Source organism: Periplaneta americana, chromosome 13, assembly GCF_040183065.1.
Source record: "Periplaneta americana isolate PAMFEO1 chromosome 13, P.americana_PAMFEO1_priV1, whole genome shotgun sequence".
NCBI classification, from domain to species: domain Eukaryota; kingdom Metazoa; phylum Arthropoda; class Insecta; order Blattodea; family Blattidae; genus Periplaneta; species Periplaneta americana.
In genome coordinates this window covers 33,124,148-33,140,702 of record NC_091129.1, presented here as the reverse complement: position 1 = coordinate 33,140,702, position 16,555 = coordinate 33,124,148, and the positions used below count along the sequence as shown (strand labels likewise).

At 34.3% G+C, this 16,555-nt stretch overlaps 1 protein-coding gene across 3 annotated transcripts in view; it reads right to left on the bottom strand.

Moving 5' to 3' along the window:
• Positions 1–16,555, bottom strand: part of LOC138711789 (transcriptional regulator ATRX homolog) — a 649,273-nt gene that overhangs the window by 48,881 nt on the left and 583,837 nt on the right. For 2 of the 3 annotated variants that reach the window (XM_069842999.1, XM_069843000.1), the window contains exon 5: positions 1,157–1,351. The exons of the other annotated variant lie outside the window; for it this stretch is intronic. In XM_069842999.1, coding sequence (XP_069699100.1) covers positions 1,157–1,351 — 195 coding nt within the window. The remainder of the gene's footprint in view (positions 1–1,156; positions 1,352–16,555) is intronic. 3 annotated transcript variants of the gene reach the window in all.

Sequence of the window (16,555 nt, the reverse complement as noted above, 5' to 3'; positions counted from 1 at the left end):
TAATGACATTTTAATGATGGGGTAATTGTGGAAAGAGAATAACAGAGGAAACCCAAATGCTTGGGGAAGAGCCGTCCTCTTAAAGGTGCACCAAAAATCTCACAGTATTTTCCAAGAATTGAACCCGGCTCTATCAGTGAGAAGCTATCAACTCACTGAGCTATAACTAGTGGGCACTATTGTATCTCTAAATTACTTTATTCGAGTGATGAAAGATGTTAACAATTCACTCGTCATAGTTGGCTTCAGAAATACTAATGTTTTAACCAGTAATTTTTACATATGTTATTTTATTCTTAACGAAACCGAAGCGTATCACTAAACTGTGCAGACATCTCCCTCATATTTGATAGATGAATGCAATAAATAATTTTGAGTCGCAATCATGTATGCTCAAGAACATACCGTTTGTTTGTTTATTTCTTTGCAACACTGTAATCTTGTGTGTTCTGAATTTTGCTTCAAAATCCAGTGAAGGAAGTTCCGAGTGTGGCAAAGAAGGTGTTGAGATACAGGAAGAAAATTCTGCGCTCTTCTCTCGCCAACAGTGTTCTTGTATAATTCCTCGAACTCTTCAAGAATAATACTGGCATCGAGGAAAAACACTTTTCAGAGAACACGATGAAAGTCAAAGTATCCAGAAATCTTCAGTGTTCAGTTTCTTCTATAAATATCCTCAAATCGACGAACTTGGCTATCACAACGAAAATGTCATATTCATTTTACTCTCCTAAATATCTTGTTTGAACTGCGGTGTGACCCACGATTTCCAGTAAATATATGTAATTAAATCATTTTTGTATCAAATTTTCTAGGCCACGTTGAGGCTCATAGCATTCTGAGAGTCGCTTAGCCAAGACATTGAATTGATAATTATACCAGTGAGAGCAGATAATAGAGTACAGCGCTCTAGAGAGTGGTAAATTATTAAATAATATTGAATCGAAGGCCATAAAGCAGAAAAATTGATGGTGAAATAAATTAAGCGCTTGAAATTTCACTGATTGCCAATTAGGTTACACAGTTTTTGTTATGTAATTTTGGAAGTAGTTGGTTATTTTCGGTACTCATTGGTATGATGTCAGATATTTTTCTTAGAAAGTATTACATATATAATTCGAATAATGTAACAATTTTTAGAGTCTTCGATACCTACTCCTCTTTCCTCTGTCTCGACAATGAGATGGTTGTTTTTCAACGTCATGGTTATGATGCTCCCATTGGCACTCTTGGAGGTGTGATTCGGTAAACTGCCAGATGAAGCTCCATAGCTGAGTAGTGGTGATTGGGATGTCACGTCTTCAATTTCTTCAGCTGGTGTCACCGAAAATTGTGATTCGCTCGTCTTCAACTGCAGATTCGGCCGTCAATCCCAAACAAACAAAAATAATAATAGATTAATTTATTTTTATTATTATTTTTCAAGTGTACTCAGATTTAGTAAATAATGTCATAATTACATTTTATTCGGTTCAAGTAAATTCTTTAAGCCAACTGCAGTCAGAGTTTATAAAATTAACACGTAAGATATTATTTAATATAATGAATCTATTACATAGAGTCATATGGTTAGGTCCTATGTTATCAATGTAAGTTATAACTAATGTTTTACAATTTCTTATAATTTAGTTAGGGATGATAATTTTACAGTTTTATACGAATAAACTGTTACCTGAAGAGGGTGAACGTATTTGAATTGTCAATTTCAATAAATGTTATTTTGTCTGTACACAGATCGCGTCCAAACATGAGTTGTAAATTCATTTCATTCATTTGAGATTGGCTGTAGGATTGAAATAACATGATGAAATACACAGACACACAAAGATAGACTTTCAAGTATAATTTGCTCACCTTACAACCCGCTCTTCACACTTTGTCACAGTATCTTTCCTCTTTCAGGTGATATCAGCTACAGGATTCATTGAGAAAACGTTACTCAAGACGTTGAAAATGTAGATCATCTTTTAGACAATGTGTGTGAAAACGATAGAATATTTATAAAAATCTCATAACTAATCTTAATCCAGCACCTTTTGAGAATGTTTGAGACTGGAAGTAAGTAAAAAGTGCACAGAGTTTATTATATAATGTCTTAAGTCTCGAATCGGGACATTTTGTCCCTGAAAACTCGTCACGGAAAAGGACATATTTATACTCTAATGTTTCCTAAGTAAATTCCACGATTTGATTTATACGTTCCTAAGTTATCTACTTCACAGATTTCGTCTCCTAAATCATGAGTGACGTTTCACGGTTTTTGCCGATCAGTAGATGGAAGAAGAAAATTATATATAAAGATTTTATGTTCACGAAGCACAAGGAACTTAAAGTAGATATATCATGGAGATGTGTTAATAGCCTCATGGGTCCTGAAATATAGTATTACTACACTTCACACATGCATTTAGTTTCAAATTTTCCACTAGGTGGAATCGTTATCGATCACTTCGTTTATGTGCTTGTGAAGTTCCTGACATCTCTTGGGATTTACAGAAAGCACAAGAAGATCGCGTCAATCATTGCAATGCGTGTTTAACCTATTTGTAAATGAAAATGGAGATCAGCAACTCAGCGCCAAGGCACCGTAGGACATGTTTCCAAGTACACAGTAAACATTATATTTTAAGAATAAAAAATTATGATGTAAGATGTGTATGCAGAGGTCCGAAATATAGTATAACTAGTGGCTTGTGCAACAAATACTCCATACTAAGTCCATAAGAAGCTGAAATAAAAATTGTTCAGATTTATTTGCAATGAAGAATACCAGACATTTTGAAAGTTATTTGCTTCCATAATAGTGAAACATACTCCCTCTGAATGTCTTTTATATGCCAAATACTTTTCCTTCAACCTATCCATCTTCATTTCTTGAGTTTCGATGCGAAATCGCAAGTAACAATGCCAGGACGATCAGCGAATTTTTCATGTGGGAATAATGCAGTAGCTATTTCAGGTCGTTGCAGATTGTAGGTGAGAGTTAAGAAAATGTAAGGTTTGCCATGCCTTGAACAAAAGACTTAGCATCTTGGTATAGCTGCTGCATGGTTCGTGAACTACCCTGAATCACTTTTTCCCAATAAGAGATCTTGCTGAGGTGATCAAGAGACTACAAAATCTTGTAGGCCTCTTATTTTATCAGTAACCAATACCTTTCGGTTTTTTCTTAGGAATTGTAATTTTTGCGCTTCCTCCAGGCAATACTGATCTACCACATACTGCTGCGTTAATTTGTGTAACAATGAATGTTATCCCGTATATTTTTTGTAATATAGGGTGTTGTGAGGAATCTATTGCCGAGATGCGGAAAATGAGACGAATGATATGTCAGAGTTGTAGAATCTTAAATGTTTCCAGTGTTGCAGGCAGAGACCACTACTAGCCTATTTACTTACTTATGGCTTTTAAGGAACCCGGAGGTTCATCGCCGCCCTCACATAAGCCCGCCATCAGTCCCTATCCTCAGCAAAATTAATCCAGTCTCTACCATCATATCCCACCTCCCTCATATCCATTTTAATATTATCCTTCCATCTACGTCTCGGCCTCCTCAAAGGTCTTATTCCCTCCGGCCTCCCAACTAACACCTTATATGCATTTCTGGATTCACCCATACGTGCTACATGTCCTGACCATCTCAAACATCTGGACTTAATGTTCTTAATTATGTCAGGTGAAAAATACACAACCACTACTAAGTTTGGAAATTCATTGGATCCCACGTTTATATCAAGAGATTATAAAATTTCAATAATAGCATCTGTCCGACAGTCCTTAACCAGAGTAAAAGTTACACACTGTTTCTTTCACCTTTCCCAAAATTTTTGGCGTAGAATCCAAGCTGAAGGCTTAACAGAGTTGTACAAATCAGAAGAAAACGAGGAATTTAGAATAGACTACAATTTCGATCTCTGTTATCACTAACATTAATTGTTCCCTTACCTGATATTCCAGGAGTGTTTGCATTGCTGCAGTATAATTTATTGGACGATTTGCATATTATATGATTACATCAAAAATAATTACGTGCTTCGCTGACCCACAAATCGTGGAAGAAGTGCGCCATTTATCCCTCAGAAATATGGAATTGCTGAGATAGAATTCTTGGAAACCTGTCAAGATCTACCAACACATGCGAAGCATGGCATTATACGATTAATAAGCTAGTTGGAAAAGATCATCTTTTTATATTGTGTCTTCTTGAGCAGTTACGAAGAGAAGTCACCAAAATTCAGCTGGATGTGGAGAAATTACAAAGTGGGAAATCATCTGTAAAGAAAATGAAGAAGAAGAAGAAGAAATATGATGACGTTGATAAGCGGGTTATGTATGTTGTGTCCCGCTAACAAAAATATCGTGGTGAGGGTGATATCCTCCAAATATTTAAGAGCTCTTGTCGACAACTTTTCCGGAACTCACAATCTGAGACAGCAAAATTACTGTAAATAAATATTGAAATTAAGCAACAGTGTATAGCCTATATTTTTACTGTACTAGTCTAGTTCGCATTGAGCATATGATCAAAAGTCCACTGGTACTTATTGAGCATGTGACCAGATGTACACTGGTAAGTATTGAGTATATGACCAAAAGTACACTGGTACGTATTGAGCATATGACCAAAAGTACACTGGTACGTATTGAGCATATGATCAAAAGTTAACTGGTACGTATTGAGCATACGATCAAAAGTCCACTGGTATTTATTGGGCATGTGACCACAAGTACACTGGTACGTATTGAGCATATGATCAAAAGTCCACTGGTGCGTATTGAGCATATGATCAAAAGTTAACTGGTACGTATTGAGCATACGATCAAAAGTCACTGGTATTTATTGGGTATGTGACCAAAAGTACACTGGTACGTATTGAGCATATGATCAAAAGTTAACTGGTACGTATTGAGCATACGATCAAAAGTCCACTGGTACGTATTGAGCATACGATCAAAAGTCCACTGGTATTTATTAGGCATGTGACCAAAAGTACACTGGTACGTATTGAGCATATGACCAAAAGTACACTGGTACGTAATGAGCATATGACCAAAAGTTCACTGGTACGTATTGAGCATATGATCAAAAGTACATTGGTACGTATTGAGCATATGACCAAAAGTACACTTGTACGTATTGAGTATATGACCAAAAGTTCACTGGTACGTATTGAGCATATGATCAAAAGTACATTGGTACGTATTGAGCATATGACCAAAAGTACACTGGTACGTATTGAGCATATGACCAAAAGTTCACTGGTACGTATTGAACAAATGACTGAAAGTCATGTATTGGTAATATTACCAAAAGTCCACTGGTACGTATTGAACATATACAGTAATCAAAAGTACGCTGGTAGCACCTGTTAGTATGACAAATGTCCGTGACGAATAGTCCATGGTATGAGCTTTCGGGCATAAAATTTCCTGGAATCTTAAGTCTCAGGGTCAATTTTCATATAGGTGAACCTGTTATAATTTTTTACAAGTTTTGGATTTCTCCTGTCAATGCTAATATCTTCCATATATTCGTGTGAATGCGTCCCAATGAGTATCCATATTGTTACTCTCGGGAACACCAAGAACAGTACATCCCGCAGCTTCAGTTGTCTTCTTGGCATCCAAGAAACCCAAGAACTGGATATGTTCTCTGAAATATTCATACATACATTTTCTACGTGGCGAAGCTCAACCGGAGTGTGATGTATGCCGTTTACAGTTACGGTCGAACATATTCTAATGCACTGTAGGGAATATGATCGTGTTATTCTTCAATACGCAATTCGGCCAAATCTACGTGGCACTATTGAAAATGATTTTAATTGTGCAAATGCAGTTCTGATATTTTTATCCAGAACAGCGCTTGACATGGTGATTTAGTTTTTATTACCTGTAGTTACTTATCCTCCGGATCCTTTATATCCGGAGGTTACTTTTGTTCTTTTATATTTGTTTTAATTAAACTTGACATTTCGAACCTTTTACATCCGAATATTTTATAAAATTTTGTTGTTTCGAAATCGCCAGATAATTTGTTTCTAGTACTATTTGTTTATTATTTTATAGGTGCTATTTAAACGCATTCTGTGGTGTAAGAATTATTCTGTTTCATGATTTTTTACTGATCACCTTGTTTGTAATGCATTTGTGTACCTCTTTTATTGTGACAAAAATTTTACTTCGTGTTCGCATTCAGGTTATGGTATTGTTTGTGTTTTTGAAAAAAAAAATAGATAAGGGCACAAATAGCTATAGCAACTGACGTGCTCTTTTTAAACCGCACTAAATAATGTTGTAGACCATTATGGTCTGTCACAGTCTGAATCCAACGTTTTTCTTGGTCTACCTAGGTTGTGACGTTCTCATGGTAGTGTCACTAGGAGCGAATACTCAAATTATCTTTATATGAATTAATAAACTGTGTTAAAACTCTACGCTGTCTGTTCTTTAGAGGTACTTTTTTATTATGTCCGTTAGTTATTCCGAATGGAAGAAAAATTAATTTGAGGGATTGGAGATAACTTACGCATTAAGAAAATATAATATCGGGACTATAAGAAGAATAAGAAGAATAAGAAGAGCAAATGACTCAATAAAACACTATCCAATGATAAAGACGACTATAAGAAAAGTTGGAAAACCGAAAGAAAATAAATAATTAACAGATTTATTGCACATGTTTAACATAACACTGCCATACGAAGAAGTTCACACAAATAATAAGCCTATATATCCCTGATTCCGCCTGCGGAACTACAGTATTAAATAACTCCCACATGACTAGACTGATATTTGGGCTGCCTAAACAAAAACGAAGATTTACATCAGACACTGCGTCATACTTACAAATGGCTTTTAAGGAACCCGCAGATTCATTGCCGCCCTCACATAAGCCCGCCATCGGTCCCTATCCTGTGCAAGATTAATCCAGTCTCTATCATCATATCCCACCTCTTTCAAATCCATTTTAATATTATCCTCCCATCTATGTCTCGGCCTCCCCAAAGATCTTTTTCCCTCCGGTCTCCCAACTAAACACTATATGCATTTCTGGATTCGACCATACATATCTTATTGTATGGATTCGTAACAAGCTGTTTTTTTACGGTGATGGATTATTAGCCCTTCGCCCAACCCCCAAGGTGGAGGACCACCCCTTATCTGCTGTTCACGACTCCTTATTGAATAAATATTCGCAGCTACTCTCCATATCTGAAGACCGTCTCCTCTATCCGCAACCTGAGGCCGCGCCATTCCGTGGTGATAGGGACCCACAATATATGGGACACTTTGTACCAATAATAATAATAATAATAATAATAATAATAATAATAATAATAATAATATTCTCATAAATGTAATTATTATTCAGTTACAGTCTACTATCGATCCTCTCGCACTACTCCAAATGTCCGTAAATTCAATTAAAAACATTCGCTGGTAAATATTTCATTAGATTCTCTTTCCATTCTCTTTGTTACATTCTATTCTCTTTGTTTGAATATTAATTATAAAATATGGATGGATAAAAATTTCTTAACCCTAGAACGATACCGGAATGACGCGTCACTCCATAAAAACTTATGTTTTGTTGCCATATCTTTGGATGGCTTTCAACAGTTCTAAAATCACAGATATTCATTCACTATTTAGAGTAGCTTCCACTCCATAGTAGGTTGTGTGTTTCAAAGCAGTACACACGTTTCACGAGTTTCGTCGGGTGGTTAGTAACAGAGATCTACAGGCACGTTTGTAAGTTTTTGTAGCCGTTTCTTGTCATTGTGTTAGTGATGGCTGTTAAGAGATGATAAACTCTGGTGTACGTATCGGGGCATGAATTGAAACAAACTAGATTTGCTTTATGTTTTTATGTTCCTGCGCTAAAGACAGGAAAACAAAAATATTTAGTGTGAAGTGCAACAAACTGGCATGCTCAGAACAAGGAGAGATATCTGCGTTGAATGTGCAAAATGAGGGTGTTCTTATTTTTCAAGCCTCAAAATAATACTTAGATTATTTCTATATTATGCAATATTGTTAGAAACATGTATCTTCTAAATGTAGTGTATTCAATTTGTAGCAAACTGTATTATATTATATATTCCAACTTTTTGTTATAAATTAAAAAAAAATCGTGTGTGAAAAATAATTGTGTTACGAGCAATCTCTAATTATGTTTTAATTAACAATCAGATCTTATGCTTAATTAGGGGAGGTGTGACTATATCATTCTTGTAACTAGGACAGTAGAGAATGTTTAGCTTGGCTAAAATTGGGCACATGGAAGCGTAGTAAAATTACCAACGAAGGAGAGCGCCTCTGTCCACTGTGAGGGGAAAAGGACTCCTGGAGACATATTTTATTGCAGTGTGTCGAAATGGAACATATCCGAAGAAAATATCTACCACCCTCGATGCTAAGTGAGAATGGGAGTTCGCTCGCATATCTTGATCTCATGGGGAAGAAAATGTGAACAAAAGACTGTATTGTTCCTCTTAAAGCCGAGATAGATAAGAACTTCAGCTATTGAAGTTTGTGATGCGAACTGACGAAGGGATAATGGTAACTACTCAATTATACACTTTTTTGCCTCTTTTAGGTTAGGATATATTATTTAATGTGTTTTTTGTGTCATTTACATTTTAATCTGTGTGTTCTTTTGGAGAGTGGTTGGATCTAATCATAGGTTAGGGGAGTGAAACCTACAAAGTAGGACTTGTTTTACACAGCACGTACGATCAGAAGACCCATGCACTGGATTTAAGAGAAAATTATGATAACATGGTACATCTGTATGTATAATATTGCTCAAGAAATCCATCTATCTATCTAGTAATTATGTTTTAAATATAAAAAAGTAACTACATAATTTTATAACTGAGCAGTTATCAGCAATTTTCAAGCAATGACATTTCCATTACAGTTATCAAGTTCAAAATTTCTGTAATTTTATAATTTTATAAAGTTAATTTGTCTTTTCAAATTAAAATTTATTTTTTTCATAATCCAAAAATCCTTACATAACATAGCTCATCCATAAGGAATATAATACAAAATAAAGCTATTGTACACAATATACCCAAAAGAACATGTGGGGTGACTAGTAACCCAGGTATAGGGTAAACATTGGTAATTTCGTGGCAGTAGTTATTTCGTGAAACTTTTTCTTTGCTCTTTCGTGAACTAACCAATGGTGTTACGAGATTCAAATTTCCGCCAAGGGATTGCATATGTTGTCAAGTTTCCAGAAACATACAGCTAAGCTTTGTGTGACTATTGTAGTTGCTTCAGTGAGCTTTTATATTTGGAGAGAGCAAGTTTGCGTCGACTTCTCAGGCGCACAAATTTTGTGGATGTTTGTAATTACATTACAGGCTTATTACTAAAGGTAAGCATATGATATTAGGTACAAAGATTTATTGTATCTTCATGAAATTTTAGGAAATGCTTTTGGAATTTTAGATACAGCTGTAGTCGCCATATAGGCTTAGCTTTACTGATAGAAATCTTAGCTGTTTGAGGCGAAATTTTATTGAGCATTAAGTGTTACATTTTATACTATTTTAAAAATTGTATTTCAATAGGAATTTCAGAAATCTGAAGACAAGATGTGATAACAAAAAAGAAATGGGAGACACAATGAGTTCAGTGTAGCTTCTGTTTGATTTATTATCATGCTAAGTGTCAATGATAAGTGCTAGATGACTTACTTGCAAGAATTGTGACAGAAGATGGAACATGGCTCCACCATTTTGGACCGGAGACAGAGGCGGACAATGGAGTGGCATCATGCAAATTCACCAAAGAAAGAGAAATTCAAAAGTACACCTTCGGCAGGAAACGTTATGGCTACTGTGCTTCTCGATTCAGAAGGACTCTTGCTTGTGGACATCATGCCACACGGAACCACCATTAATTCTGACGGGTATGTTGCAAATTTCAAGAAACTTCTAGTTCGACTGAGTCGTGTTCGACGACATCGGGAGAAACAGGATGTTCTGCTATTGCACGACAACGCACAGCCATATGTCAGTCACAAGACCACAGACCAGATCAGAAAATTCGGATAGACAACACTGAAACAACCGCCTTACAGTCCTGAACTGGCACCGTGCGATTACCATCTCTTTGGTAAACTGAAGGATCCCTTCGCGGAACGAGGTTAGAAGATGAATCCCTTGTGCTTGCTGCTAAAGAGTGGCCCAGACGTGTTAGTCCAGACTTTTACCGTGCTGGTCTACAGGTCCTCGTTCCTAGGTTACGTAAGGCAGTTGAAAGGGACGGGGATTATGTGGAAAAGTGTCATTTTGTTCCTTAAGGATGCATCTACATTATGTGAAATTAGCAAAGCTGTAGGATAGAAATATAATTTTTAAACAAACGTTATGTATTACTTTTGGAGTTACCTTAGTAATATAAGCTATAGTAAAGTCCGTAATAAAAGTGTTCACCCTTTCAAGGCAAAGAAGATCCCTTTTCAATTTCAATTTTTACTTTGATTTCATTCTTATTATGTGTTGATATGTATTTTTATGTTTTCTTGCTATGAATATTAGACGGAATTACTATGTTTGAAGTCTTGTAACAATAAATGAGAATTTCATTTGACTTTAATGAATTTTTCCACAATTCTTCTACCTCTCACGAAATTACCAAGGTTATCACGAAATAACCAACCTTTCAGCTTAAGTTATAAAAGTGGTTTTTGGCACATATTCAAGAACGTATGCAATCTTTTATGTCTCCAGATTTGTACAGCAAGTTATCGTCTTTTAGATGAAAAAATCGGAATAAGGATATATTTACCCATTTGCATTTTAAATTAGTTTTCATGAAATTATCACGAAATTACCTATGTTTACCCTACAACCAAAGGTGTCAAAGAAGGGTATCAAGTCCAGGGTTAAATATTAATGAGCACTTATTCCTTAAGAAAATATGTAGTTCAAGTAATATAGATAATATGAGAAATGTATGTAAAATCTTGCTTATGGTATAAAGGACGGAGGAATTGAAGGTGTTTATATGTGTTATAGGTGAGTGAAGGATATAATTATAATAAAAGAATTAGATGCGATATGAGAGAATAAAGATATATTAGATTACTTGTAACTAAGCCGGCAGATTTATTGAACGACATTTAGCATTAGCCTAATATTGTTCTTGCTAAGATGGTCATTAGTTTGTTTGGTAAAGGATGATTTCCATGACACTGAACAGTGTAAGGTAAAATTGTGTTATTAGAGGATGAGTAATTATGGTACAGACGTCCCCAAAAACGGCTGAACTCTTGTTCGGAACGAAACGTAATTTTTAACGCGCGATTCACTCGTTGTTTCGAAGTAAGACGGGTATGTGGCCTGCTAATCGATAATTGAACATCGAGGGTTAATTGAATGATCGTCACTCGGATGCCCTTCACAACGCAATCTGTGGTCTGGTAGAACTCTGGTCTTGTATGCATGAGATTGGGGTTCGATCACAGAAGAAGTTTTTTTATTGTACGGAGTGTCTGACTTAAGCTGTTCTTTTTTCCTTAGGCAATCCAAATAACAGTCGAGACATGTGGGAGGTTTCGTAAGCGGTATCAGGGGCAGGTATAACTTTCATCACCAAGTGAATGTTACGAATTTTAGTCTTCGTATGATAATTTTATATTAAACACGAGTCATTTGCTCTTCTTATAGTTCTTGTAACTTGGTTTTGTTAATAGGCGAGCAATATCCAATCCTTCAAACTAATTAATTTGTTTTGTTTCATTCCATCAATGGTGGACATCATGCTTTTTAAACAAATCTAGATCAAAACAACTGACGGTAAATTAGTATTTATGAGATGTGAATTAAATGTTTTACTTGTTGTAACTCTAAAACGGTTGCAAATAAATAAAAGTGGCAAAGGACTTTTCTACTCTAAATGCCACCCTGAATCATATCCTCACCGGTTGACCTTATCTTCTGAATCACCCTGTAAAACGCTGCGAGTTAGAAAATTTCAACGATGAAAAATATAGTGTGCCCAACCTTAGTCGTGTTTTGTGTGATGCCTAAAACAATTTATAAACGGCTTGACTCATAAACCCTGTATAATTTTTAATTTTATGCGATTTATTTTTTCTAAATTTACACCAATTAGTTTGAGAAATAATCTACAATTAAATTACATTGGTAAAGTTTCTTCAAAGACAGGACAATCTCCATATGGTACTGCACATGGTCCAGGGACTGGAAGTAGTTATCCAGTGGCATGATAGGTGAAGTTCCTTTAAAAATTTTTTAAGTCATTTTTATATTATTTTATTTCAATTATAGAATGTTATGCTTTTATTTTTGCCGCATCTATGTTCTTTCGTTAAAAAAAATATCCTTTCTTAGTTTCTAGGTCAATGCCTAAAACGCATGTCTTCTACTTTGACATTTGTGATGAGAGGACGTATTCCTACGTAGCTCTGCAGTTGACTAGGATGCCTAATCGAGTCTGTGTGAAATAAGTGTGTCGTGTGGCAGTGTTGTTTCGTATGTGTTTGCTAATGTAACTCAACATGCGACCTATCAAAGATACCTGCAAGAAGTGCTCTTGAGCCATCAAAAGGTAGGAATTTGAATTGCATTTGGCCGTGCGGTTTACGTTTCCACCTTGACTGGCTCAAATTTGGCGATGCTGAATTTGAGGCTTTTACATCTGGTGGATTCTCCGTTTATCGATGTGAAGACTGTTTAACAACAGCAAAATCGATTAGGGATGACAGCACACCAGTTCGTGGCAGTCCACTTCCCGGATCTATTGATCAATCCCCGATGAGTGATTAAATTTCCAGCAACAAGAAGACGCCAACAAAAAAGTTCTATCTCCTGAGAGAACAATATGTCTGCCAGAGGTAAGCAATGCCGAATCTCTACCATTGCAAATAGAGACAGTTCGTTTAAATACTCAAAACATAATTGATACACTAAATGAAGTGCTTGGTTATGTCAAATCCCTTGAATCTGACATAAAGATTTAAAGAAAGAGAATTCCCAACTTAAGAATCAAGTATCTTTGCTAGTGAGTGATAAGATCGGCAAGGTTACGGAATCACCTCGTGATCTAACATAGTTACAAACATCATTTAGTGCTGTCCTTACTAAAGTGACATGCAGTAAACAAACCCAAAATAACCATAATATTGCTAAATCTGTGAAGGCCGGGAATTCAGGTAACACTGCACATACCGTGGCTGATGATGTTGCTTGCAATCCTACCACATCAAGCAAACCTAATCAGAAAAAGGAGGTCTTAACGGTAGACAATAACAAGGCTGCATCTTCTAGAGAAACCAAAACATTAAATCAGAATAATGGTAGAAGCGAATGGATCACTGTTGGGAAGAAAAGATATACTAGTAGGAACAAAAGAATTGTAGTTTGTAACAAGTGAATTACCAACGATATTGGTATAAAAACGGTTCCTAAGAAAGGATACATATTTGTCTCTAAAGTAGACCCAACCACAAAAATGGAAAGCTTACAGTCCTTTGTGAAAGAAAGTTTTCCGGAGGTACAATGCGAGCCACTTAAATCAAAATTTCCAAATTTTTATGCACCTTTCAAAATTATAATCAATTCCAATAATATTGCAAGAGGTTTGGACACCAATATCTGGCCGCAAGGAGTTCTCACCACTAGATCTTTTCAAAAGAGACGCCCACAAATGCAGGCCACATAAAAAAACTTCACATCATCACCAAATGACAACAATAAATGGTTTATATCTCAATATACAGGTTTTGAATAACAAATTTAATCTCCTGGAAACTTTCTTTAACGTAGACATCTATTCATTTTTATGTTTTACGTAATATTGGTTGGGTGACTATAATATTGAGTACAGTATAAAAATTTGATAGTTTTAATTTAGGGTATTGTTTTAAAAGATCTAATTATATTCATGGAGGATCAGCTATTTTTGTAAAAAAAAAAAAACAACTCAGACTTCATTTCTACGGAAATTAATGAACTAAAAATAGAATTTCATTTCGAATGTTCAGGAGTAATGACTGATTCATTTAAATTGATAATTATTTGTATTTATAGATCTCTAAGTGGATCTTCAAATATTTTTACTCATTAAAGGGCCCAATTACACAGTATTAATTGGGGGAGACGCAAATTCTGACTTTGATATCTTAACAAAGAAAACAACTTTACTTGACATATTAAATCTTTTAAGACAATTCAACTTCTTTCCAGGAAATTACACTCCAACGAGAGGAAAAACATGCCTGGATAACATTTTTATAAATAATCAGCGGGAACCATATATTTTTCAAGTAAATAATTTTCCATATCCAGACTACTCTGCTTTATTATTGCAATTAAATATTCACTTGAGAAGCAGATATAACCAACCTCAAATTATTAAAAAGCGTTTATTTACCGCTGAAAGAATAATGAATTTTTGTTGTTATATAAGCAATATTGATTGGGAATCCATTTTCAATGTTCAAGAGCCTAATAAGGCTCAAATTTTAAATACATTTTAATTTAATTTTACAATATTTTAATTTATCATTCGAAGTCAAGAAAGTAAAACTAAATAGTAACAAAGAAAAACAAAAACAAACAAACAAATGGTACTCTAAAGAAATAAAACAGATGAAAACCCAATTACTAATGCTACATGATATTTATAAGGAGACTGGTCAGCTCACAGTTAAAAATAAATTAAATTAAATTAAATTAAGAAACAATACAGAAATCAAATAACTCAAGCGAAACTAGATTAACAAATTAAAACTGCCTGGAATCTGATAAATAGAGAGAGGTCTAATAACTCACAAAATCCTATAAACAATCATAATATATCGCCGGAAGAGTTTAATGAATTCTTCATTGACTAGGTGGACATAATCAAATCCAGAATTCAACGCTCTGATCTATCCCCTATGGAAATACTAACTAGAAATAACAAACTTTCATACATTTTTAAATAGAGAGAGGTCACCAATGAGAAGGTATGGAACATAATAAAAACTTAAAAAAAATCAAATTAAAAAATGTTTATCATATGTCAAATGATTTTCTTAAAGTTATAAATTTAATTTATATTCCTCTTACAAATATGATCAATATCTGTCTAAAACAAGATATATTTCCAGGTCGACTAAAAATTTCGTAAGTAATCCCAATTTATGAAAAAGAAATAGATGATCAAGTCTAAGTAGTTACAGATCAATCTCTATCATTCCTGTACTCTCCAAGATATATGAGTATGTAATTTTCAATCAAATTTATAATTTCTTTGAAATTTCAAATCTCTTTAGTACTAACCAGTTTATCTTTAGAAAAAGGAAATCAACAAATGATGCAATTTAGCTTTTAATAACCGAAATTTTAAGAAATTTTGAAAATAGGTCACAAGTTAATGCTGTCTTTTGTGATTTCTCCAAAGCGTTCGATTGCGTTGATCACAACTTAAATTTATCAAAATTAGAATTTTATGGTATTCGAGGGAATACACTAAATATTTTTAGATCCTATCTTCGTGCAGAAGGCAATTAGTCTCAATAGGTTAAAATTGGTCAAGTCGCACCAGTACACATTATGGTGTTCCACAAGGCTCAATAATTGGACCACTACTATTCTTAATAGCAATTAATGACCTTTCTAAATTCATTAAAGCTATAACAATTATGTATGCTGATAACACTACATTCTTATGTTCTACCTCTGCTCTGAATGAATTATATGCTCTAACCAACGATATTCTAATGGTTTTTTGCTTAATAAAGAAAGTACTCTCAACATAACTTTTAGCCTAAATCATGTAATAAAAAAAAGGACAACGTACAAAACTATACCAAGTCTCTAGGACGTTTTATAGACTCCAGTTTAACATGGGAAAAACATATCGAATATATATGCACAAAGTTATCAAGAGTTATATATCTATTAATGAAATAAGTGACTTACATTTCTCAAAATTATTTAACATGTCTTTACTTTTCGTTATTTCAGTCGATAATCCGATATGCCTTAATTTTCTGGGGAAATGGTTCCAAAATTGCAAGTGTCTTGATTTTGAAACAGAAAACCACTAGAATTGTATGTCAATCAAACTATCTTGAACATTGTCGACAAATTTTTCACACAATCATAGATATTAACAGTCATAAATATAAATATATATATATATATATATATATATATATATATGACCTAGTCATTTACACTTGACATAACATAAACAATTAGTCATTAGAGCCAATATACATGATCATGACATTATAAATAATGAACAAATTAATATTCCATACTGTACATTACGTAAAACTAATACAAAATTTCTGTCATGGGGATGAAATTATATAATAAGTTTCCCAGTCAATATTATAAGATATCAACCAATGGTTTCAAAACTAGATTTTATAATTGGCCTTTAATTAATCCTTTGTACTTCGTAAATGAGTTGTTTTCACATAATTCGTATGAAATTATTTTAATAAATAAAATTATTTACATTTAGTTACAAATAATAGATTAAGAGTGAAATGTATTTATTAATTTTAAAGTTT